Below are 26,887 nucleotides of genomic sequence, written 5' to 3'. Positions count from 1 at the left end.
CTTGAGCGGATCATAGTAAAGCACTTGGCATCTCCCGCGGAGCTAAAGGTAAAGCCTAAAGGTTTGCGCGCTACGCTGTGGAACACCGGTCTTACGTCGTCGAGATCAGGATTGTGTGCAGTTATGACACCCGACTCGGTCGCTGCTCTACAGCACGTGACCTAATCTGATCCAGTGTGGGTCGTAGGGTTTGAGTCTTGAGTATCTAAGGTCGAGCGCTGGCGCTCGGTCTCTTTTCTTCCTCTAGCGTAGCGCTACCGCTCCGCCTCCTCAACGCGCAACTTTGACGCTGTGCATAAATACTGGAACAAAAGAAGAACTTCCTCGATACCTTGTGAAACGGCAGTAAATAAGCTGAAACTGTTATGCGAACTGAAATTAACCTGTAAACGTGCTGGAGAAGGTACTTATTAGAAAACCCCCCCTAGAGTCAATTGATGTCTTCATACACATCCTCAAATTTTCCCCCAGCGCTTTGGGTAAGTGCCATTCATATTGACTTTGAGGTAGCTGCTGATCAGTCTCTTCGCACTGTAAATGGGCATACCTGTTTTAATTTACGAGCATTTTTGTTAGGCATTAGAATTCCAGTGTCAGAGCAAGAATAAATGAGGAAATTGAAATGTGTTTTTGTTGAAACAATGAAACAGCGCAGGAGTGGCAGCAGTCGACAGCGGACTATCGGCGTCGAAGTGTTGTCGAAAAGTTTTTGACTCTTAACTGTCTTCTCATCATGCTGTTAATGTTTTAAAAAGTTGTTCAATTCTAGCCTTCCGCGAATCAAGGAAGTTACTGTACATTCAACAACGCTGTATTTGATCTAAAAGACGCGCTGCTTGTCAAAACTTCAGCAACAATCGCTATGCATAAGTTACCGGCTGTCTTCGAGATACGTCGTGTTATTTTAAAGTGTCAAACAGGTTTGATTTAGAACTGTATTAAACTACTCAGTTTTTATTTGTGTCGTTCATAAACGATTACAGGAGGTCCAAAACGTGTACAAAGAGTTTTCGTGAGTAGTCTTTTGTCGTGTTGATCTTCTCATGCAGTGAACAAAGAAGCGCGTAGCAAAGGCTCGGGACCCGAGAGCCCGTGGAAAGTAAGCACCCTGTTTACAATAATAACACTAGCTTCGTGACGTTGCAAGACGGACAGAGCGACGCGCCAATAGCGTGCCGCGGTTGCTTCGGCAACACGCTATATTTGGAAAGAGTTACATCATCGGAGGACTGCCTTTGAAGGGCGGGACATCCGTGAGGATTGACGCGCTTGTCTGGACTTGCCTGCAGTGCGCTTTGTTATTACTTTACTTGCTGATAAAATATAAAAAACTGTCACGGATTAAAACACGAACCATGTTCTTTGAGCATTTTAAAAGCATAGAGAAAATAACAGACTATTTATTTACACTGAAAGGTTAATGAATAATCTGTAGTGGTTAATAAATGTAAAGTTGGTCACTTTAACAATTGTGGGGAAGGAGAAAAGGTGACATGATTTTAATAAATACAATACTAAGTGATTTCATTAATAAGTATAGAGGCGGATGAATTAAAGGAAAGTGGAAGACTGAGTCTTAACTTTGTCACTGTGATGAGAATTTGAACGTTGTGGGTGGTGATACTGTTAAGATGTTTAGTCACCTATTGTGATGGTTGGAGGAAAACAATATGGTTTATACTAGCTTATAACATGCTTTAATTTATACACTAAGGTTTTGTTGCAGTTCAAAGCGGCCTTGAGTGGAACTAACATGGATGGCCTAAATTTGTGTATGTACGACTAAACACATTTTCAATAGAACTAACTAAAACAAGGTATTTGTTATGCTATATGTGACCCTGGACCACAAAACCAGTCTTAAGTAGCATACATAGTATGGGTCAAAATGATCGATTTTTCTTTTATGCCAAAAATCATGTTCCATGAAGATATTTTGTAAATTTCCTACCGTAAATATAGCAAAATGTAATTTTTGATTAGTAATATGCATTGCTAAGAACTTCCTTTAGACAACTTTAAAGGTGATTTTCTCAATATTTATATTTTTTTGCACCCTAAGATGCCAGATTTTCAAACAGTTGTATCTCGGCCAAATATTATCTTATCTTAACAAACCATTTATCAATGGAAAGCCTATTTATTCATAAAGCTTATGATGAATAAATCTCAATTTAAAAAAATAGGCCCTCATGACTGGTTTTGCGGTCCAGGGTCACATATGTCAAGTCAAGATCCAGAAATGTTCAGATAAAGTTTCCCAGATAAAATGTTGCCATAAAGGTTTCTACCTTAAAAGAAGTTCATTAGGTGTACACATATTTAGTATGAAGTTGTAGCACTCAGTTGTCCATGGTGGTAAGTATAGGACAGTTGATGTTCTTTTCTTTTACTACAGACACACTTCCTGTTTTATCTTCAAATAAAATGAGTCAGTTCCTTTTCCCAATTAACACCTTGCACTTAAGCACAAATACACATTTTGCAGTGTTGTCCTGTGTAGGAACACTCACTCTCAGATATTTCATGCTTATTTATGTCAGCAGTGTCATGTGAGTTTATGTGGGTGTGTCTAAAAATAAGAAATATGCATGATGCAATGGTGCCACCCAATTATTATAGCATAAAGGTGGGCAGTTTATGACTGTACACTAAAAATATATTTTCTTTAGCAAAAACACTAAATTGTCTTTGTACAGTTGCAGTTAATGCCTGCAAAATAGGGCTGAGGTTTAGCGTGCAATTTAGTCACACGGCCACCAGATACTCCTAAATGAATCATCGGGGGTTGCTGGTCAAATAGTCACAAAGCGGTGCCAAATTTTGAAAGTCATTATCCGAATGATGCAGTCGGCAGTAATCAGAAAGGGGCGGATTTGACAGATGGAGCGCAGTTTCTTTCTTCTCCCAATCAACCTTCACGCTGCTGGTGGTGTGAGTGACGCAGCTCGCAGTTGCTCTCGCTGTCTGCTGTAGTAAAGCGCAGGCTCTGTTGTCAAGCTACTTGCAGTGTGGCCGTTTGCTCCGTCTTCACGGAGAACGTCGACTAACGTTCCGTTCGTTTAATACAGACTCATCTTTTTCGAGTAACTGCACGCGGTCACAGAGACTGAAATCAGGACCGCTGATACCCTGTTTTATTTCCCTCACGAATGATGGAAAATAATAAAGCTCGTTCGCTTTGTGACACACGCTCACTGTAGCACCAGAAAAGCATATAGTCCAGCAGACGGTTCGTTTCATGTTCATTTTAGCGTCTGATGTTCAAACAACTGAAATCCTTAAGCTATACATTGTATATAACCACGTACGTTCACTAGCGTGAAGGCGATTGCAATGGCAACAATCGCTATTTCAAACACCGACTGGCAGAGCTACAGTTAAACCGTGCTCTGTTGGCCGTGTAAGGATATTGTGCGTGGGTTCTGGGTTGCTAGCCGGTTTGAGGGTGCATTTTGTCTCGACCAATCCTGCGCGGTGCTCTAGGTCCCGGCATGCCCAATGCGGGCAGGGGGAGGCTCCGGCCAATTTGAATGAGACTGGAGCTTTCGGCGCCATTTTCGAGTGAGCAGCTACAGCAACAACAGCTGCCTAGAGAGGCTCCGTACTGTAGTCCAGTAATTTGAGTGAGGGGACACTTTTTTCTTTTTGTTTCCAGAGAACAAAGAGAGATTTTTTTTCTGAATTCGGCCACAAATTTGAGGCGAATGTTTCCCGGTGGATGAACGCGGCGGACACAAAAGACGATGTGTAATGACAACAAATAGTGAAGTGGAGACTGAAGTGAGCTACGAGGCTAATCCGGCTAGCATCTCCAGCCGAGAAGGGGCGTCCGATTGGAGCCGCGCTGTGGAAACGATATATTTTCGTATTATTTTTTGAAAAAATCTAACAAATACGCAGAAGGCTTGAAAATTCTATAAAAAATTCGGAAAATTATCGCAGGCGATGACGAATAGAATGGTGTGGGTTGTTTGGTGGAGCGAGGTGGTTTTGTGCATTTTTTAAACGTTAAGTTTGAGCGGGATTGGTGATGTGAGCGAGACGGCCGGCGAGCCCGACAGCCTATCAGCGAGCGATACACCGGGATGCCACACCGACCAACACTGTCCTATTCTTTACTACAGTTTTTGTTCCTCTTTCAGCAAGAAAACAACGATGACCACAGTGCCTTTTATTTTTTCCGTTTTTTTGCACGTACTGTTTGCAGTTAGTGCGCCGCCAGAATTTTCAACGGCATTTCAACTTTTTTTGTGTGTGTGGATTTACAAATATGTTCAGGTGTTTTAGGTAAGTGTAATATTTTACATAAAATGTGTTTTTGTTTAGGAACCACGAGAATAAAGATTTACATTGTGTGTTTGTTTGTGTACAGCAAATGTATTAAAATAGCAAACATTACATTTCCCAAAGTGTAAGAAGCACGAACTATTTGACAAAAAAAAGTCAATAGCGGTTGGAGATGGAAACGAAGAAGTCGAGATGAAAGAGAGTTTGGTTGCTTTGTAAAACAAGATCATCTCTCGATCGAACAAACACGTCACAATGTGTTGATCTACTGTACCACGCTATTGCAACTTCACTCAGTTACATTTCCCTCTTGCAATTTGAAACCCTTGTAAATCACACTAAGTATTACGGACACGTATTCATACTTTTATACGAGCGGGCCTGTAAATTGAAATTACATAACCTGGTTGCATTGTCGGATAATTTAAGGCCTAGCTGTGTAATTGTAAACTGCGATTATTCGTCATATTGATTGTTTTAGATGTTAGTGGAAAATTAACTTTTATGTATTGCAACGAGAGCGAGAGCTCATCATCTTTCAGAATGATCCTAGGTCGGCAGTCGCTGGTTTTGCCGGCCTTTTTTCTCAGCGTGTGCACCTCAGTTCTTAGAGCAGCGCCGTATTTTTTTTTTCAGCTTGTTCTTAAAGTAATTTTGATGATGTTTTGCTTGTATTGAGCTCGACTTCATAACAAATCCTCTACACCTTAAGGAAAGTAGCACTTCGGGTGCTTTTGTTCTCCTTAATGTAGAGGTCACATGCAGAAAGGTCATGAAGTCATTACCATGATGCTTTGACCTCCTAATTGTGTTGATTGATGTAAAGGCCTGTCCGTGTCATGTGATGTCATGGAGGTTAACCCAGTAGAGACCCTTGGGTCACTCTGAGCCCAAACAGGGCAAGGGAGTTCAGAGAATCCAGTTTGTTAATCCTTTTAATAGAAGTTATCAACCTAACCTGAGTTATATGCACTGTTTGTGTAGCTTTTGTTTTATTTTTACAATATTTTTGTCAGTTTTTTTGGTTTTAGCTTGTTAAGATGAAACTTTGTACACTTGTGTATACATGTGGCCTAATATGGAATGTTAAAAATATGGGTAATTTTTGAATTCCATGTCTAACAAATCTAAATGATCTGGTTTTGCCTAAATAGCCTATTTTGAGTTATTTTGGAGTGAGCTGTTTAATAAACATTCATGAAAAAAAGTGACACAATTTACACCATATACCAGCATAAGCCCTATGACAGAAATCTTACTTTATGACAAAAGGCCCATTGGAGCATAAAATGACTAGGCACAAAATGTCAGTCTAAATGTTACTGTTACAGAGAATTTACATTTGAGGTGCAATCATAATTTATTATATTGCACATTAGAATTGCACATTCACTTGTCGCAAAAATTTCAATACAGTGGTTTGTGTAAAAGTCAAAATGATTCTCAGTCTGCCTCTTCCTGAAATATGTATACAGTTTCCATTTTACTCAGTTTCTTTTATTTTACTATTATTATTTTTTTTAATCACTATTGTTTTTGTATTAATATAGTTAACTTAATATATCCTGATACCAAGTACTATTTGTCTGAGTGTCTTTTAACATTAGTTCCTAAGTGTTGTGTATTTCTTTTTTTCTTTTTTTTTTTTTTTTTTTTTTAATTTCCTGGCAGTTTTTCTTCCCATGAGTTGATCCTGCCTGGGACCGTAGGGAAACCCCCACAAGTAAACCACAACGATCTCTTTATCATGTTCGCAACATTGCAGTTTAATCAACAGACGTACACCCATCATACACCCCCTCAAGTGCCCCACAGAGTTTCAGTGACAGTGCTGATACTACAATAATTTTATTTATTTTATTTTATTTTTTTGCTTGTTTTTTTTTCTAGTCATAACTATTGTAATTATATTTCAGGAACATTATTTACAGTAGGCTTTTTATAGTAATTAGTTATAGAGTGTTGCTTTGTATTATCTATATTTTGGAATAAGTTCACTGTTGGAAACACTTTAAAAACTTGATCTCACAGTAAGTTAAAATTAATGCACTCCATAGGACTGACAGAGTACCTATGATCTGGTGCCATCAAAATATGTAAGCAATTAACTTCCAGGTTATTTTAGGCAGATTACTTATTACACTTTAAGTTAATATACATCTATTATCTATACCATTGCAATTTAGTGATATCTATTTTTATCCACTTATTTTTGCTCATTTAGGGAAAAACTAGCAATTTTCCACCCACAGGGTTTTTTTTATCCTTATGTGCCTGTTCACTTGTAATCTAACTTTGTTTGCTTGCTTAGAGGAAAGATGCAATTGTTTTTTTATGGTTTAATTTATTTTATAATGTTGATAATATGAAGACACAGATGACACGATTTTAGTGTGGGCAGTTGAACTTAAAATATGTTGCATGTTCAGACATTGTGACATTTTCTGGTGTGTCCATGGCTGAATTTTGGGAGAAGCTGAAATCTTATGCTGCCAGCTCTGAGTTTTTAAAAGTAAAAGTCACCAGACTAGAGTAGTTAAATTGTGGTGTGTACAGAATTAAACAACTAGTTAGGAAAAAAAACAAGAATACATTAAGCCAGTCATGCTTTGTGTGCTTACGAGAGTGAGAGAGTGTAAACGTGAACTTGCAGGAAATGAAGTCTTACACTTCAGATCTCCTGACCAGAGGCTGTAATATACACACACTCTGTTTTAATATGGGACTTATTTATCAGTTAATTGCGTGGGTAATTTTATGAGATACACCATGTTAATTTTATCATACACCATGCCAGGATTTTCTGAGTTTGCCAAATTGGGTGCAGTAATAAGACTGCATTAACTGTGCAATAGTGGTGACGTGACAAGTTAAACTGATTTTATTATTTTTTTAATAAGTAGAAACTCCAGTTTTGTACTTGTTTTGGACCATTGTGATGTGCAGAAGCAAATGTGCGGTCACAGGCACACAGAATGTCTCTGTGACATCACCCACGCTCTTTTAATGATTATAGGGAAAGTAGTCTGTGTGTGTGTATGTGAGGGCTGCATTTTTTTTGTGTAAAGCAGACCAGTTCTAACTCTTAAGACTTACAGCTCTGATATTGATTAGAGCATCTATCTAACTAATTATAGAGTTTAAGTTTGGTTTGGATGCGAGTTGTTGTGGATACAGGCAGTTTGCAGTGTTGCAGAGCTTTCTTTGATCAGTGCATGTGTGTAAGACTGAGAGATTGGAGTCAGGGCACAGGTGTGTATTGCTGTGTGTAGTTTCAGCCGTACTCAGGTGCAGCGGTGCCGTACAGGTGTGCAGGCTTGCCTGCTGTCATTCTGTCTTTGACTAAATATTTACACAGACTGAGTTTTTTTTTTTTTTTTTTTTTTTTTTTTTTTTTTTTAGATTGCAGAAAATGTGTTTGAGAGAGACAATCACACACACACATACACACACACACACAGCTTTTATAACTACAAATGCAGAAGTGTAGTTATATTACTGGGTTTAAATGTGAATGTAGTGTGTATATTATTTGCACACGATGGAAGTAATAAAATTTTAGATTTTATTGTTGTTGTTTTTTTTTTTCTAAGGTAAGATTGTTGCCTCCTATTTTAGTGATTCTGTAAGTGAAGTTATTTTGCAAAAATGTCTTTTGATCATTAAACTGGCAAAATAATTGCATGGGAGGGTTTCCCGCATAAGGCAGAGACTCTTGGAGTGTGCGAGCGTGTCACATGCTGATGTTGATGGAGGAGTGGAAGGTGATACCCTTTGACCCTGAGGTCATGTGAGCTCAGTAAAATACAAGCAGAGAGAGGTTAAATGTTATACATTCATTCACACCCCCTCTCACTCACACAAACTCGTTTAGGGGCTCTGACGGACCTCCTCGCGCACACACATAAGCACTTGACCACTTTTTAAGTTATCAGAGTTGTGTGCTTATGTACTGTTTTGTATGTAATCAAATAATATAATTATAGCACGATTTAAAATTATAGCGTAATATGGTGCACGTAATGTGCACTTATCTTGTGGGATTACGACGTTCCTAGTGCACAAGATTAAAAACCAAAATGGAGGCTAGGCCAACTACACACATTATAGAGTTGAAAGAACTTTTAATTCCCCTTTGATGGCAACACTTTTTAAAAAATATTTTTTAAGCCTGAAAAAATAACCCCACATATATTGTTTTTTTGAAATTGTTTGATTTATGGAGTTTGAGTTGTCTAACCAGGCTGTATTTTGTTTGACCTGCTCTGTTACTCAAAGTCGTTCTAAGTGTTTGTTTTTCCTATGTCTCCTTTTCAGCTCTGATAGTTTTCTGATAACTTTAGTGTGACTGAGTTTTTTTTTTCCTTCATGATAAAAATTCATGTGGTCAGATGCTTCCTGTGAAGATACTCATTTATAATATCTTAGCATAATGCTTGCTGTGTGTGTGTGTGTGTGTGTGTGAGAGAGAGAAGGAAAAGAGACATGTGGGGAGTTGGTGAAAGGAGGGGGAAAAACGTTTTCTCGTCAGTCTCTGTTTTTGTGCTACACGTGCATCTCTGGTTCACATCTGAAAGAAATGCATAATTTGTTTTTATTTTTCTAAAAAATGTCTAGTGGGTTTGAAGGAGCCTTTTGAGACAAGCTTACATAAGGTATTAGATGTAAATTTCAGAAATGGTTTCTGTCTTAAAATTTGTGTCCTTGTTCAGGCCAATAATACTTCAGGTCAGTCTTATTATTTGTATCTTTGAAGGGAGTGTATTTTTAAGGCTGTATTTATTACATTTTAAAATCTACATATTATAATAATATTTTACACCTCACACACTGCAGTGATATCAGAGAACACATCCACTCACATAGTTCACAGCAACTTTCTCTCATACACACACACTGTAGCATTAACAGTGTCTCAAAAAAATTTTTTTTTCAAAATATAGGTGTAATTTAGTATTATTTTATTAAAACTGTTTTAAATGATGTGCTGCTTACATGGGCAAAACTGCAGCTGTTAATGTGATGTTTCTCTTTCTTCTTTTTTTACAGAATTTGCCTGGTTGTGACATCAGAAACTCAAAAACAATTTAAGGTAATAGCATCTCTATGCAATTTATTTATGTTGAGTTAATTGTTTCAAGAGAGGAGCTAAAACACAAATTTACAGCAACTAGACTGTTCAGGTGCTATATGCACAGTAAATGACACTATCAGCATTTGACATCTGGCAAGCCATCATGGTATTAAGGCTTTAAAATCCCCTTCAAGCAACGAGATGTCCGTTTTAGATCGACACAGTGCTTGTTTGCACAAGTGAAGTGTAAAACACATTTTTAAAAAATTTAATTGTACTTCCATTTGCACTACACACATCTTGAGACTGAGTCCCTTTTTTTCAGGCAGTGGTGGTTTGGCTCTAGCTTCTGTGAAAGAGCAAATTCACTGTAGTGTCTGTAGTGGTTTTATTTGTATTTCTTGCCTTTGAGGTGTGTTAGCTCAAGTAAATGCTGGAAGAAAAAAAATATTTTAGATGCCAACTCTTGTTTAGAAGCAATTACAAGTTTGTTGTCATTATCAAGTGCAGGCCTTGGGCTCTTAAAACTACTCTAATTGTCTTTGTGTCAATCTTGTCGATCACAATTAGGCATTAGGGTTCGTTGGGGTGACAACTAACTGGCTAATTTTTGGAAAATTCATCTGTTCTTATTTGCTGCCAAAATGTCCTACCTAGGTTTTTTTTTTTTTTTTTTTTAACAAGAGAAAAATATTTCACTGTCAGTGACTTTATCAGGAGCTAAACTCTATGTAAATATTGTAGCATTGTAACAATGGATTGTTTCTTGGCCGTGAATCCGTGTTGCATCATTGACCCAAATTAATAGTTATGTTAGTCAGGTCGTAACCTTGGTGTTGGTGTTACACCTTAATGATCCTAACAAACAGATGCATGAAACTTGTCTTTAACTAATATTTTGTAATTAATATATTTTAAAATACTCCTAAAAATACAATCTGTTACATTTCAAGAAAATTATGTAATGGGTTCATCACAACTGGTGTTGTTTGCTGTAAAAATGCATTATTTTAATACACACTGCAGATCTCACCTTTCTGCAGCTTCACTATATTCTAAAAAGCAGGCTATAATTATGGGCTATAAAGCAGAATATAAATTAACATAATTAAATTTTATTTTAAGACACAACAAAATTTAAAATCTTGACCAAGCTGGTGTGTCAAAGTAAATGGGTATTGAGATGTGTGTTTGCCAATCTATATAAATATAATAATACTATCACTACTAGGTTATTATATGTTGATGTCTCACATCATAACTGTACATGAGACACAGAGCACAGTGGTTGATTTAGAAAAAATAGATATCTTATTTAGCATAGTGTGGGTATAAGAAATGTCTTCAGCTGTGGGACGGCACTTTGGGAAGCTGGTGGCAGGTCTGTTACTGCTGTTAAAGATGACTACGAGGCTGGATGTTGTCAGTGCTGAATCACCATCTTGGAGGTTAAATCCAGGCTGGTCTAAAAGGCAGTAGCACTAGACTGTTGTTTTCTTTAATATCATTATTTTTGCCAGAAGACAGGTTGAAAGTAGCTCAGAAGTGTGTCTGCAGAAATTCCAAGCCTGTAGAAAATAAGAATAGAGAATAATGAACCACTGGGGATGATGATGTAAAAATAAAATTTTGATTACTATTTATAACTCTTGTAATGCCTCATTTTTAGTCTTCTCTTGTGTCCTGTTGTAAGATACAATAAAAAGTAAATATGCCAAAACAGTATAGGACCCACTGGGAGTGATGGATCTTTTAAATATGCATAATTATCACACAACATTAGTTTTTTTGACTTATAGATGCCTTTTTACTGAAGTGCAAAATATTCTATGAAACAGTGTGCAATAGTAAGTAGTAACAAGTATACATTTAACTTTTTTAATGATGCATCAATAAAATATATTTAGAATTGTGCATTATAAGCATGCAAACATTTTTAAATATAAACTCAATTGCACATTAACAGGTCCTGCACACAAATGTAGAAATGGCACTGTTTTTTCTGTTGGATGCAAATGGTTTGCAGGCAAACACAGTAGTAGACACTGAAGTATTTTACTGCAAACTGATCATCACGTCCAGCTGCTGTGTGTATGTTCTCACTCAAGCGTCCTCCTCTCTTCTGTGTTTCAGATGGAGTCCTGGAATGCCTCAAGCCCTGCTGAGAGAAAGAGAGAGAGAGGGAGGAGAGGAGTCACTCGCTCTGTGATTCTGGCAGTGCTTGGTCATGTTGCCGAGGGTGTGAGTGTGTGATTGAGAGAGAGGGACCCTCTCTAGGTGATGGTGTAGCAGCACAGAATGGTTTGTGGTGATACAGAGATGCAGGCCGTGATGTGCTGCAGCATCAATTCCTGGGAACCTACGCAGTCGAGAGAGAGAGAGAGAGACACGAGAAAGATAGTGTGTGTGTGTTTGAACGTGTGTGTTGTCTTGCTTTAGCAGCATGTAAATATTGGAGTTACTCCTTGGCCAATGCCTCCAATATTGCTCGTGCTGCTGAAGCAAGAAGTCACCAAGCAGCACATGCACGTCATCTTTTCATCACAGCTACCGAGGCCTAGCCAGTGCAGGTAGTGGCTGACTCACTGGTACTGAAATACCTTCATGGACTGAATCATCAAACCAACATAGAGAAATCAGGAGGACCCTCGGTCTCACCGGAACAAACTGAATGGTCAAAGGTAAAGATAGATGCAGTGTTTCGTTTTGTTTGAGAAGTTTAGTAGCTTTTTTTTTTTTTTAAATGAATGTTTTTATTCTTCTTTATGTTTATACTGTTTGTATTCAATATTTAAAATTATAATTCTACCCTTGTATCTTTTTTTTACGTTTCTTTTTTTTTTAAATGAAATATTCCAAATGCTGTTGCATTTTGTGTTCATGCAAATGAATAATAAAACTGAAAAAATTAAGGAAAAAACTCGTCTGACCTGTCGCATACTCATTTGAACCTCGTTAGCGCACCTTTTGTCGATGTATCTGTTGTTCAGTTTTTTCCCCACAGGGAACGCAACTTTGGTCAAAAGGTCTCGTCTTTGTGGTCGGTTTTCTTCTTTAGTGTGTTTGAGTAGAGTTGTAGAAATGTTTTATTATCCTATATTTTGAACCCGTATATGTGAAGTGCATTCATGTAAGTTTTCTAATTTCCGGCGAGTACACTTAAGACCACAAAACCGACTCCAAAGACTTTTTCCGACAATAAGAAACTTGCAAGTTTTTAGCCATTTATATGTGGATTATTCTGCTGGTTAAAATGGACGGCATATTAATATTAGAGTCTCCATCTTCGCACAGGAGAGGTTACCGAACGGCGCATGCGTATCATATCATTCTTATATAACCTCAGTATTAAAAAGCTTAACACCCAGCGAAGTTCTGATGTGGGCAAGTTATTTTTCAGTTTTCCCGGTAGTTGTAAATGACATGTACTGTTAACATGAAGTGACACATGTCACTTATGTAACCTTATATTAAATGATATAGCCTACAATTTTATGTGAAATTTCTCACAAAGTTCTGTCGGCCTAAAAAATAGGAAAGAAAACGGCAGTATAACGCAATGCAGATCCTAAATTTCCGCCATTTAATGAGAAATCAAAAAGACGCATTTATGAGCAGGCTAAATCATCTTAACACGTATAGCCACGATTTGGACTCGTTTTTGTGTTCTGAGAAATTATAATTATTTTATTCACTTAATTTTTTGTATGGTTTTACCCGGGTCAGATAATTTGAGGATGGACTCATTTACACGCAGAAATGCGTGTGTGCTTTTTCCATGTCTGGATGCTGCGTTTGCCTCTGATTTTATCACATCTTGTATCCTTGGAAGTAAAGAAATTAGTTTTTATTTTTTTTTGTTTAATTGACCAGCACTTAAAACCGTTGTTGCCTTTAACTCGTAACACGATCACTTCAGACACACGTCGATTTAATCTTCTGACGCTTCGTTTTAGTCATGTGATGCTTTTAGACATGATCTGAAGATGGTCAGCGCAGCTGAGATGATGTAGCAACAGTGTACAGTTTCATAGAGCTGATTTTAATCTATTATTTGGTCTTGGCAAAACATACACTTTTTAATAATTTAATGGAAAAAAATCAAGATGAAATGGTTCATTGTCCAATACGCTCATAAGACGTATTTCTTTCTTCTTTTTTTTTTTTTTTTTTTTTTTTTTTGTTGCAGAAAATAATTTTGTATGACGACGGTTTTCTAAACGCCCCCTTTTTTAAATTATTAAATGCATTTTATCAGAACTAAAACTTGTGTTTTCCGCGCTCACTTATTTTGCTGATGATGCTTTTAAAAAAGTCCTCTCATAAGATGCAATTTTACACGGCTGTGACAAATACATAGGCTGTTTAATTTAGATGTTTTTTTCTTAGGCGGATGTTTACATAAAATACATGTTTCGCTTAATTTATTTGTGAATAGACCGATTTTTACAGGACTTGAACTGATTGCAGTTACCGGTCATCGTGTGTTTGGACAGTTCCAAGGGGAAAAAAGTCCGTCTTTTTTTTTTTTTTTTTTTTTTTTGTAAGTGTGTGAGTGTGTTTATGTCGGGGAAACTTGGATGGGCCCAAATAAATTCACCTTCATATTTCATTCGAAATGTTTCTCTGCACACAGCTGCTGACAGTCACGCTATTTTTTTTTTTTTTTTTTTAACCATATAGACAAAATAAGATTTAAGTCTCACACCCTTTCGGCTCTTTGCTGAGTGCCTTCAGTGTTAGATGCAGGACAGTGCGTTGGCTATGTAAAAGGTTAACATATGTAATTTTAATAGCCTAATGAAAAAATACTGTGTATATTTTATTAATTTATTTTGCCTTCTCGACAACCCTTTGTCCGGGAGTCTTGAGCCATCTGCATCTATAACCAAGGCTAAATGCTGATTTTCCTTATTGCTACACCGTTTTTCGGAGAGCAAGATTGTGTTGGTATTTCATGATGCGCAGTATGACACAGTTTAATTTATGCGTCTTATAATTGAAATTTAAACGATGATCATTAATTCGTGTATCTAATGGATTTCATTTTTTTTATGTAGCCGGATATATCATGAGCAAATGCTAGTTTACTTTAGTGTCTGCAAGAAAGTAACTAGTGCATTTCACATTTTGCAATTACAGGACACCGATGTAAACAGACTTTTTTTGCGGCTTCTCATAAGTCATTGTCGACATATGTCGTGTATTTAATTTGACACAAATTTTAAGAGAATTATGCATAATGCTATAAACTTAAATACATAGCATATAAATGAAGGGAAATTTATTTGGAATCTTATAGTGGTAACAATTTTCAACTTAAAACAGGAGAAAATGGCAACATGCAAAGTGCAACTTTTCGGTGCAGAGTCACTTCCTTCAAGAGACTGGTACTGACAAAATCAATTATTAAAACAATTCAATCATTAGTCATTAGAAACAAACACAAAGACAAAACGTCTAAAGCAAAAACAAATAGCCTACACTTGTGTGCCGACTGCCTTTTTTCCTAAAATAATGGTGAAGTATAATACTGGTGTAAGATAGATATGTGATAGAGTGAACATGGTGTTCTTATTTTAAAGACACAGTGTTACATTTGTTTATAAAGAGAGCAAATCGAAGAACTGGAATTACATAACACATGGCGCCATTTCAGGGTGAGCTCCCTATTTGTCGACAATGTGTTCTGCAGGCTTCAGAAAAATTGATATTTATCAATAAATTCGTTGTTATTCAATTTAGTCTGTTATATAAGGTTTTATTTTGCAAAGTTGGTTAAAGTAGGTAATTTCACTTTTCATCCCCCAATTCGCCTGGCAACAGTCGGCTAAATATATGTTCGGTGACGTGCACAGGGCTCCAGCGGTGACGTCATACCAGAACAGAGTCGTCCGAGAATCTCTCAGGATTCCTGTGTTTAAACAGTGGGAAAAACGGGGATACCTTCTTTTTCTTTTTCATTTTTTTTCCTTTTCCTCTAAATAGTTCTGACTGTGTTTAATGGTGCACATCTTATGTTTTTCTTTGGAGAAAACTGTAAATATTATTAAGACAGTGAGGTCTGATTGTGTGTGTTTTTTGTTTTTTGTTTTTTTGTATAAAAATATAAAAGAATTGCCCTCAAAGCACAAATCCTTTCCATTAGCCAATGCTAATGGAATACCTTTTTGTTTCGGCACCAATCATTTCAAAACTTTTTTCTAATGCCAAATGCCATCGCAACATTTAAGCTGTATTATCGCATTAACGTATAAACCAACAACAAAACAAACATATAGCAGTATGCAAGTTCATTCTGTTTAAAAAATAATAATAATGGCAATAATAAAAATACTGAAGAACTGAATTTACTGTCCTGGTACGAGACTGACATTCAGTTACGTAACGTTTAACCTTGAGTCTCCTGATAACTTGCACAGATAAACGATATCAATGCACAATCGGAATGTGTTCCTCTTCTTTCGTTTCTTTTAGTTAACTTTCAACACTGGTGCTTCCAAAACTGCAATAAGCATAACATAATAAAAAGTGAAAACTTTCCATTCGAGAGGAACATTTGGAGATTAACTGCACGGTTCTATATAACTTTTAAGTGAAGAAAGGCATTTTATTAAGTTTAAGATTTGTGAATGTTATCCCATCAGCAAAAAAAACACGATCCATTCACACGTGTTTTTTAAAAAACCAACAGACAAAATCAGTGCAATTTAATAGCTCACAAATGCTGACTATATGTGAATCAGCCAATCTTGTTACACATTCAAAAACAGAGAGACAAACTAAATTTCCCCAATGCTACAAATCTACGGGATTTTCTAGGTTGGCACATTGTAGGACATAAAAAAGTACCTAATGAAGGGAGTTATAAAATCAGCTGATGAAATCTGATGTTGTGTTTATCAGGTCCAAGATACAGTTCCGACACAGCTCGATTAGTAGCGTGCAGATCGCTTCCGCTTCTTTCCAGCAGACCCCAAGCCATCGCACAATCTCTCCGGGAGCGGGCAGAGAAAAGCCGCTGAGTGCGACCACCTTATCCTGGAAGCTCAAAGCGAGACAGTCCGACGGGAGAAAGTTCAGCGCGGGGAGACACGCACATACAACCAGAACAACTCTCCACAGCACACGGGAGAAGCGCGGAGCGGCGGCAGGGGGCAGCGAAGCCAGGTAGGTGCTGCTCTCGTAGGGGGCGCACAGCTTGTCCACCTCTCCAAGACGCACCCGGTCCCATTCTTTCACATCGAAGCTCTGCAGGCCAAGCAGACCCACGTCCACGTCAGTCCGCGATGGCAACGGTGTTTCCCGAATGACGCGCAGCCTTTCCCTGAAGTCCTGCATCTGCTGGAGGAAAGTGAGCGGATCGGAGAGGGAACGGAACGACTCGGCGATGCTGAGTGCGCGCTGCTGCTCTTCGAGCGCCGAGCGGAGCTGGTTGATCTCGGGGTCAAAGGTCTGCATCACCGCGAGCTTCAAAGTCTCCAAGTCCGAGAGGATCTCGCTCCGTTTGTGCTCCAGCGTGCGCAAAAGTTTGTCAAAGTACTCTGAGACGCGATCCGCGTCCCGAGAGACCCTCTCCAGCGCTTTCTTCTTCGCTCCCTCTAACGATTCCAGGCACGAATGCACCTCCGCGCCCCTCCAGCTTTCCACGACACGAAACAACTCCTCAAACGCGAGCTTCTCGCGCTCGTACGCCTCCTCCAGCGCGCAAAACTTGTGTCCTTTGTGATCACCCGTCGTGGCGCAAAAGCCACAGATGAGCTTCAGATCCGTGGCGCAGAAGATGTTGAGCGGCTGTCCGCTGTGAACTCGGCAGAGAGACATCCTCGGCATCACTCGAATCCTGTTATACTTCTCCACGATGCCACGTAGGGAGTAATTGACCTGCAAACTCGCGATGCCGTTGTGCACGGTCTCCTTTCGACACGTCGGACATTTGAACGGTGGTCTCCAAGTAGGGCTCCGGTTACCGTCCAGGATGCCCTCTAGACATTTCTTGCAGAAGCTGTGAGAGCACGGCAGAACGCGCGGGTCCTCGAAAAGACAGCAGCATATTGGGCATGTGAGGTCCTCCTCCAAGAGCTCCATCGTATCCTAAAGTGGAAAAAGACATCAATATGAAAGCTTGTCGGGGGCATGACACATCAATACAACTTTCATCATCTTGGCAAGCTTCTTTTTCGTGCATCTCACACCGATTGTGAAGTCTAGAGCACTCAGTGCTGTCCAGTGTCATTTTGGACATCATCCCCATTACGCGTTAGAATGCGTTAGGAGTCTACAGTGAATCAATAATAGAAACGAATTGGCTGAGAATGAGAAAACTGCATCCATGTTAGGCTTAGCGTGCAGTTATCTTTTTTTCTTTTTTTGTTAAAAAAAAAAAAAATCTGCATCGATCAGACGATATTTTTTTTCAATGCACAGCAAGCGATTCTGTGGAAGAGGCACGACAGGTTAACCAAACATAGTAGGTCAGATTGCCTGATGATGAAGACTCCTGAGTGCACCAGTACTTCATTTTTAATTGCCGCGTGAGAACTTTCGTGCAGGAATATCCGAGGACCTGTCCAACAAACTTCAAGGTATTGATTTAGAAAAAAAGATTCCCCGCCGTCGAGTTGTCAAAAAGGTTTCTCGGTTTGCCCGGGTCCGGTTGTCAAGGTATTACTACGGTTGTGGCAGATTTTGCAGGCGGAAAGCATCAGCAATTGGACCAGAAGCGCACTAGATGCTTAGGCAGTGTGCAACGCAATCATGGGTCTTGTTGCTGTGCAGACTTCGCCCTTTCCAATTGGGAAATTTTAACTAGTTCAGGTCAAGCCAGTACGGCCAGGCAGATAAAAACAATACGCACAAATGGCTAGTGAACAGTGCATCTAAAGACAAACATTTCAGTGCCACTTTCAGCCTAATATCCGCGTAGCGAAGTGTATTTGCAGACTCAAGCGGCTGAATGCACGTTTTGCGCGGTGAGAAATAAATGCAGAGGATCCCTTGGTTCTTGGATGGGGTTGTTGCGGGGGAGCACTCACTCTCTCCTAGATCAGCGTTTCTCTACAGATTACGTCAATACTGGCGTTACCCATCATCTACCCACATAAACGCCTAATTCATCTATTCAGTGAGCTACAATCACGAGGTGATTTTCGTTTACAACTAGTCATGGGTTACAGGCACAGGCAACCAAAAAGCACGTCGCTGTTTTCTGCCATGAAGATGATCCTTCATCACGCCACTTTGGTCGCATATGCCCGTGCCATGTGTCAGGGTCTTGACGCATCGATAACCAATCGCTACCGAGTCACGTGTCAAAATATTTTGACCTCGATTTTTCTTCCACTGTTTCCATGCCATCAGGAAGAGAACGGCTACCGAGGCGCCGCGCTCATTGGTCGAATCAGGGATGAAAGCGCATGCAGTGACGTAATTGGCCACGAGAGGGCTCAGCTAACCGGTGTCACAGAACTAGGATAAGCGCTTTTTATGATTTTTTTTTATTATTATTGTTTATTGCATGTTAATTCGCTATTAGCAAAACCAAGATTCACAAGGGGGCACATACATTAAAAAAACTACATTTTATCCCAGTCCAGTTAACACTATGATATGCAGGTTTGCACATAAAATTGTCAGCCTGGTTCTCATGAGAGCACCTGGAGATTTGGTGTGATCACACTGCACATAGTGTGACCCATTAAATATAACTATTAAAAAATGTATAATAGTGACAATAATAATATTGCACTTGAATTGTTTAAATAAAATAATATCATAATAAAGTGAGACAATACTATTATATTTTAAATAAATAGATTTAGGCTTTCAGTTCGAATTGAAATCTTATACAGCATTACAGTTTGTAGATCTAAAATGGTAATTTAAAATTATTTTTGTATTATTTTATTTTTTTATTTTTAATTATTGGCAACCATGTCTGTACGCAAATGAGCGGTCTGAACTTTTTTTTTTTGGCTCACATGTGCATTTAAAAAAAAACAACAACATTTTTTTAATATAAATTAATTATTGTCAACCATGTCTGCACACAAATAAGCAATCTGAACTTATTTACACAGTGCATTTTTTTGTTTGTTTGTTTATTTTAATTTTTTGTATTATTTTTATTAGTCAGTCATGTCTGTACACAAATAAGCAATCTGAACTTATTTACACAGCACATTTTTTTGTTTGTTTATTTTAATTTTTTGTATTATTTTTTTTTTATTATAGTCAATCATGTCTGTACACAAATAAGCAATCTGAACTTATTTACACAGCGCATTTTTTCTTTTTTTTTTCTTTTTTTGTATTCATTTTGTAATTATAGTCAATCGTGTCTGTAGCAAATGAGTGGTCAGAACTTATTTACACAGTGCATTTTTTTATTTTGGTCCTGCGTGCACATTTTTAATTTTATTATTATTATTATAATTATTATTATTTTATTTTTTTAAATTATTGTCAACCATGTCCCTATGCAAATGAGCAGTCTGAACATATACACAATATTATTATTTTGTTATTTTTCTCCAGGCTGGTCAGGATGGACAATTTGCAGTAGTGTGTAATTACTGGATTTGTAAAACAAGATTTTTTTTTATAGAGATTGCAGTTGGATTTCCATTCGAAAATCGGGTATGAATCACGGATACAAAATTATGTAAAAAGTGTAAAAACGTTTTCACTTAAAACAAACAAACAAACAAAACGCTTTTCAATGAGGCCTAAAGAAGGATTCGACTTTCTGAGCTGGTCAGCGCCCCCTTGAGGTGGAACTGTGTGTGTCTCAAAACAGCACCAGTCGTCCACAATGATTTATCCATGAGATCCATTCTATCCTGGAAGCGTTGTGCGCTCTTCAGTTTGACGTGTGTAACTGCACTTCCGGTGATCTCAGCGCTAGAATGGCTGCAATGTTTACGTGTTGTTTGGGCTGCTGCGGGGATGGCGGACCGGGTCATGCTCCCCTCAAAGAAATGCCCACCGTACAGCTAGACACGCATCACATGGGTAAGAGTCATTTCCACTGCTCAGCGAGGTCACACGAAGTCACCAATTTAAATGTAATGCGATGAGATGTCAAGCTAGCAGATGATGCTATATCCTAAAAAACAACGGCTTGAACGCCATTTAGCTAATAAATAGGTTTACCATCACTGTTTTTAACAAACAGTGTGCTTTTGTTTCTAATAGTTTCTAATTAATCATGTCAACTAGTCCTAACCACTCTGGATCAGATGCTAGTTGCTACTGTATAGCTGACATGTGTGTCTGTGTAATTTCTTATAATTGAGTGAATCCAAGAAGTGTGTTTTCATTTCAGCCTCGTTTTTCTGCAATTATCTCTGAAAACATTATGAAATGCATACCTGTATTTCAAAGCTGTAGCAGTGTAGTCATGAGAGTTTGCTTGGCCTTTTTTCCCAGGGACGGATGTGGTCATAGTGAAAAGTGGGAGGCGGATCTGTGGAACTGGAGCCTGCCTTGCCAACGCCCCTCTACACCAGAACAAGAGCTATTTTGAGTTTAAGATCCAGTCCACCGGTAAGTGCCATCATGATGTTGTTACAAAACAGCAGGGTCAGAAATTAATCATGGCTTCAGATAATAAGGTATTTGATTATTTATTAAACACATTTCATAATGTTCCATTGTAGGTTTTTAGATTTCACTTTTGGTTGGTTTAAATTATTTTCTAATGCCTGTGCAAACACTGTAGGGCTTTGTAGCTATTAGATGTATTTGTTCTCTCAGAGAAGAAATTTGTTGAGTGTGTAGCTAATGTAAAATGGATATGGCATAAATAAATAAATCAATAAATGACATCAACTTAGAGAACACAACTCCATTTAAATAATTGAATCAATTGCAATAACCAGCAAAATAAAGCATTAGATATAAAGGGATGCCATGCTGAGTGTTTTTATATGGTTAAGTAATATTTTCCCTTAATATAAAAGTTAATTTATGATAATAAATTAATAACTCGTATCATATTTCATGTTCCTCAACCAAAAAAAAAGTTTTTTTTGTTTTATTCTAAGAGTCCCAGTAATAATTCATATATATATATATATATATATATAGATAGATAGATAGATAGATAGATAGATATAGATATATATATATATATACATAGATAGATAGATAGATAGATAGATATAGATATGATTTATTACTGGGACTCTTAGAATAAAACAAAAAATTAAAAGTAAAGTAACTTCTTCTTAAAGAATATTTAATATTTTAATAATGTAATATATTGAAAGTAAAGTCATATTATTACTTTAATCTCATATTGACTCATGAGTTTATTCCCAAAATATTTTAACTTTAATCTCTTAATCTTAGATTTTTTTTTTTTTTTTATGTGCCACTAAAATGATGTCATAATCTAAAAAAAGTAAATAAATACATTTATTTACACACACACACACACACACACATATATATATATATATATATATATATATATATATATATATATATATATATATATATATATATATATATATATACATACTGATTTATATATAAAATGATTTATTATTGGGACCCTTTTTTTTTTTTTGTCTTTTTGACACTTTTACTACAATTACGTTTTGCCTCCTAAATCTCTGTAATGGTCTTCAGGTTGATGTTATGCACAGCTGTCTCATGACGTTGTGCTGCTGTTTGTGGTGCAGGTGTTTGGGGGATCGGTGTGGCCACTCAGAAGGTGAATTTGAACCAGGTGCCACTGGGTCGAGACAGTCACAGTTTGGTGCTTAGACACGATGGCTCCATATACCACAACAACGAGGAGAAGAACCGATTACCTGCCAACAGCCTTCCTCAGGAGGGGGATATAGTGGTACTTTTTTTTTTTTTTTTTACTTTTGGATTGTGAGCTATCAGTAGCAAAACTGTGGAATACAGCATACAGTACTCATACTGTATAAGACTTATAGCTTTTGTTTGTAAATGTGCGTCTCTGTTTTAAGGGGGTGACCTATGATCATGTGGAACTGAACCTGTACTTAAATGGAAAGAACATGCACTGTCCAGCCTCAGGTATTCGAGGGACTGTGTTCCCCATAGTTTATGGTGAGTTGTATTTCAGTATTGTAGCATTATATAATATATGTGGGCCGTTCTGCAGAGTTTGAAATGTCCGTTTTTCCACACATTTTGTATGTATGCAAATTGTATAATATCCAAAGTGCACATTTCTAGTAATTGTTCAGTTAATTCTCATATCGTATTTTCAGAAAGTTTTGCAATATTTGTCCTCTCCCCAAATTTGCCATTACTGAAACACAGTAATATACAGTAGTCAACATTTGAAGTGGATCAAAACCTTTCATTAAAGTTGTTCTAATACAAAAACAATACCCATCTTGTCTCAGGATAACTTTGAACTTGGTCGATCCACTTCAAATGTTGATTATTGTATAATTTAATAAGAAGGGTTATATTAACCTATTAAGATTTTGCTTACATCTACATTGTAAATATATATTTTTGCTATTTTATTAATTTTTTCAGAGGTTTTAACAATTTAATAGTATTTTTAAGTGTATTTTATGAGATTTGTTGGATTTTGAATCCAATTTTTCTTTGTAAAAGGCAAAAAGTTGGTCATACTGATGGATTCATTAATTTGAATATACAGTGAACCAAACACTATCATAACATCTTTGTTGATAATTCAGTATACTTTATTTTTGATAAAACATCCCATGTTTTGGTTGTTACGGCACTTTTTCGATATGACAGCAATGTTTTGGTAGCGACCACGTCACATTACACAGTTCTAACCCCCACATACTAAAACACTACTAAAAGATACTAAAATCTAAACATTGGTTTAACTGTACAAAAGTTTTGTTTATTTCCCCCAAATAAAGGATTATGTGTTCCCTCTTGCCACTACGAAACAATGATGTCATGTTTTGGTCGCAACTGTTACTGTAGTGAAAATTTTATAGGAAACACCCCAAAAAAACAACAACAAAGATGTCATTACTGAAACTTACATTTTTGAAACTGATAATTTTAGATGCTTTTGAACCTAGCTCAAAGAAAAACAAACGTGAAAAAGTGTTTAATTATAGCAAAATGGTGTTCAGTAGTGACATTTTTTAAAGTTACACAGATTTCTCAGACCATGTAGCTATGAGTGACACATGAATATTTCCTGATCATAAATGTAGGGTTGTATTTAAAATCAGTCTCAGCCAATGGACTAAAACATACCGTTTCGTTAGTGATATGAAAAAAATAAAAATTTTCCGCTTTTTAAAATAATCAAAAAGATACTTTTAAAAACAACAATGGAATGAAATACAAAATGATTTCATAAGTTGAAATTTAGGGGTTAGGGTTCGGGACAGCCACCTCCCAATTTAAAGTACCCACTAAATGATGATTTTATACACTGCTTTACAAAAGTTTGGAAACACCCTAGAAAAGTGGGGTTTTGGACAATGTTGGCATGAATTCTTTTTAATTTGTGATAATTTTGCACTGATAAGGGACAACACAAACTACGAAAACATATTTTATTACATAAACAGTTTATACATAGAAAAAACGTAAATTTTTGATTCATCAAAATATCCACCATTAGCAGCTATTACAGCTCTGCATAATCTGGGCCTAAATTCATTGTATTCTAATGGGCAATCAATTGTTGAAGCTGTTAAGATGTGCTGACCCAAAAATCTTTTAAAAACCTGCGCCAAGTTTAAACCATTAACCAGGCATCAGCTGGCAAAGGGGCATGTCTGACTTTGACATGTATATATTGCATTATTATGTAATCAAAATGAAAATTATTATTGCTGGTCTTCGGTGATAATGTCAACTTACGTTAATGTATTTGCACCAAAAAAATAAGGATTTATGCTAATATCGTCCAAAACCACACTTTGCCAGGGGTGTTTCCAAACTTTTGGAGGGCAGTGTATATATATTAAGCTTACTGATATTTTTAATATTGTTGGTTTCAATAGACAGTAGAAGAATCTTAGTAAACCTCTATGATTTGAATACTTCAATGCTTTTTAAATGTGTTTTTTTGGTTGTGGGACAGCAGTTTGGACCAATTCTCTAGAATGGCTCATGTATTCCAGAAACGAAATGTCATGAAATATGTTTTTGTCATTCATATGATGAACTAATACAGTGACGTTTGTAATCTCCCCTCTCATTCTCTCTCAGTGGATGACAGTGCCATCATAGACTGCCAGTTCAGTGATTTCTACCATACTCCACCTGAAGGCTTCGAAAAGATTCTGTTTGAACAGCAGATCTTTTGAATTGTCAGCTATGTGTGCAGATTCACACACAATGTCGAGTTGAACTGTGTGTGTGTGGCAGCGCGTGGTTACGATATCTTTCAATGTTGCTTCTGCCTTTGCTGTTACTACTGCTGCTCTTGTCCATTTGGAAGACAAACCAGGCTTTATTTCTGTCTGTGTGTGTGTGTGTGTGTGTGCTTGGATAGGCACAAATGAGAGAGAGTATCTACAACCCAGAAAACACTTTACGTAAGCACTGAAGACACTTACTGATATCTATTTTCTGTAGTGGGTGAAATTGATAAACTGAGCTTATCTCTTTATTTAATGACGATGTACAATGATCAGCTTTGTGTTTATTTGATTTATGTAGGAATTGATAATGTATTGTTGACTTGATATATCAGCTTTCTTGAATGAACCAATTGTATTTGCACTAGTTACATTGATTGAGAATCAAACCAAACCGTTTTTTTTTTCTGTTGATTTTTGACAAGTCTGTTACTGTCATTTGCCTTTTAATCTGAACTAGGCATATTGATAAATTGCTAACAATAGCAGTTTACAGTATTTTCCACCGTGTATTTTAATATTTTACCTCTGATCGCTCTTGCACATAATCTTAGATAAGTGACTTTGGCTGAAGTGTTAAATAGCTACTAAAATGTTTCAAACATGCATGCATCTGTTTAACATGCTCAGTTTGCAGCTTGCATCTTCCCAAACACTTCAAATGTTAAACTGAGGGTGGAAGTTCATCAAAAATTTCTTTTTGTTTTTGTTTCAGATAAGATATGTTTTGCTCCATTGATAATTAACAAGTGCAGTAACATTACTTACAACTGTTAACCTTATTTTACTGGTTGCTGCAGAAATGCAGTAATGTTATGTACTCTAAAACCATTCATACATTAATTATATTTACACAGTTAAATGCACAACCAATTCTTAAGTCTTATCATGAACAGCATGGTCATGCAGCCACCCAAAGGCAATGTGCATTTCAGAAAAGGTGCTTTGAAGTAGTTGTGTTCTGTAAGAAAATCTGTTTTTCAATCCCCAAAAAGCTTGAATTCTCTCTGTACACTGTGTCTTATGGTACATTCCACAAGTGCTGTATTTAATAAACCTAAGTATTCTGTCTCTGTGTCAAAGACATGTTATAGTGTGAAATGATGATAATGACTTACTAGTATGACTAACTAAAATATTGACAACATACAAATGTCTCTACAAAAATAAAGTGTTATATTTAGTTAAAATTCTAAACGTGTCCCTAGATCTTTGATTGTTAATGGAATAATGTGGATTAGTAACAGAACTGGTTCTATATACATTGCCCTTGAAAGTCTTTTTCTGCTCATCAAGGCTGTTTATTTGATTAAAAATACAGAAAAAAACAGTAATATTGTGAAATATTATTGCAGTCTAAAATAGTGGTTCTCTGTTTTAATATACTTTCAAATAGAATTTATTCCTCTGATGCAAAGCTGAATTTTCAGCATCAAAACTCCAGTCTTCAGTGTCACATGATCCTTCAGAAATCATTCTAATATGCTGATTTATTATCAATGCTGGAAACAGTTGTAGTGTTTAATATTTTTTTAGAACCTGTGCTACTTTTGTAACAATATACACTGCTGCTTAAACTTTGGGGTCGGTAAATGTATTTTTTTTCTTTCTTTGTTTGAATAAATTAATACTTTTATTCAGCAAGGATGTGTAAAATGAATAAAGAGTGATAGTAAAAACTTGTATTGTTAGAACAGATTGTATTTTGAATAAATGCTGTTCTTTTTAACTTTCTGTTCATCAAAGAATCCTGAAAAAATTACCACAGGTTCCTAAAAAAATAAATAATTAAATATTAAGCAGCACAGCTGTTTCCAACATTCAGAAGGATCATGTGACACTGATGACTGGAGTAATGATGTTGAAAATTTAGCTTTGCATCACAGGAATAAATTATAATTTAAAGTATATTTAAAAAAAAAAGTATTTTTTATAAAATAAATGGAACTTTGATGAGTATAAGAGATTTCTTTAAAAACATTAAACATTCCCAAACTTTTGAACGACAGTGCATATGTTTATTTTATATGTAGCTAGACAGATAGATATATTTATTAATAATAAATCTGCATAATTTTGATGTGTTCTACTCGTATGCCACAGAGCCATTCATCAGCCAGTAATATACGTAACAAGGATGGGTGAGTAACTCTTTGTAAACCCC

At 36.7% G+C, this 26,887-nt stretch overlaps 2 protein-coding genes and 1 long non-coding RNA gene across 7 annotated transcripts; 2 read left to right on the top strand and 1 right to left on the bottom strand.

Annotated features, from left to right (window-relative positions):
• The first annotated feature begins 276 nt into the window (after positions 1-276).
• LOC127170826 (uncharacterized) lies at positions 277-13,367 on the top strand. Its single transcript, XR_007828414.1, has 3 exons — positions 277-479; positions 9,340-9,382; positions 11,498-13,367. It is a non-coding gene; the product is annotated as an uncharacterized LOC127170826 (long non-coding RNA).
• On the bottom strand, positions 9,220-20,860 carry trim13 (tripartite motif containing 13). 5 transcript variants are annotated; one of them, XR_007828412.1, is made up of 3 exons: positions 16,217-17,845; positions 11,424-11,525; positions 9,230-10,932 (listed from the first exon to the last, which is right to left on the bottom strand). XR_007828412.1 is itself a non-coding variant. In XM_051119091.1 (2 exons), exon 1 carries the CDS (start codon positions 17,450-17,452, stop codon positions 16,238-16,240), a length of 1,215 nt encoding a protein of 404 aa, XP_050975048.1. In that variant the 5' UTR covers positions 17,453-17,845; the 3' UTR covers positions 9,220-11,525; positions 16,217-16,237. The 5 variants fall into 5 exon arrangements, 3 of the variants coding, with proteins under 3 accessions (XP_050975048.1, XP_050975049.1, XP_050975047.1); XR_007828413.1 differs by having other exon boundaries at positions 9,231-10,932; positions 11,468-11,525; XM_051119091.1 differs by having other exon boundaries at positions 9,220-11,525.
• On the top strand, positions 20,159-25,794 carry spryd7b (SPRY domain containing 7b). The gene is made up of 5 exons (XM_051119093.1): positions 20,159-20,377; positions 20,795-20,911; positions 22,054-22,220; positions 22,351-22,453; positions 24,572-25,794. The coding sequence occupies exons 1-5, from the start codon at positions 20,272-20,274 to the stop codon at positions 24,667-24,669; spliced, it is 591 nt and encodes a 196-aa protein (XP_050975050.1). The 5' UTR covers positions 20,159-20,271; the 3' UTR covers positions 24,670-25,794.
• Positions 25,795-26,887: the final 1,093 nt, after the last annotated feature.

Source organism: Labeo rohita, chromosome 9, assembly GCF_022985175.1.
Source record: "Labeo rohita strain BAU-BD-2019 chromosome 9, IGBB_LRoh.1.0, whole genome shotgun sequence".
Lineage (NCBI taxonomy): Eukaryota > Metazoa > Chordata > Actinopteri > Cypriniformes > Cyprinidae > Labeo > Labeo rohita.
This window is presented reverse-complemented; position numbering and strand designations above follow the sequence as displayed.

Coding starts and splice junctions, on each gene's coding strand:
- trim13 (XM_051119090.1), bottom strand. CDS start 17,452: ATGGAGCTCTTGGAGGAGGACCTCACATGCCCAATATGCTGCTGTCTT.
- spryd7b (XM_051119093.1), top strand. CDS start 20,272: ATGGCTGCAATGTTTACGTGTTGTTTGGGCTGCTGCGGGGATGGCGGA. Junction 20,378..20,794: donor GCTAGACACGCATCACATGG/GTAAGAGTCATT, acceptor CTTTTTTCCCAG/GGACGGATGTGGTCATAGTG. Junction 22,221..22,350: donor CTCAGGAGGGGGATATAGTG/GTACTTTTTTTT, acceptor CTCTGTTTTAAG/GGGGTGACCTATGATCATGT.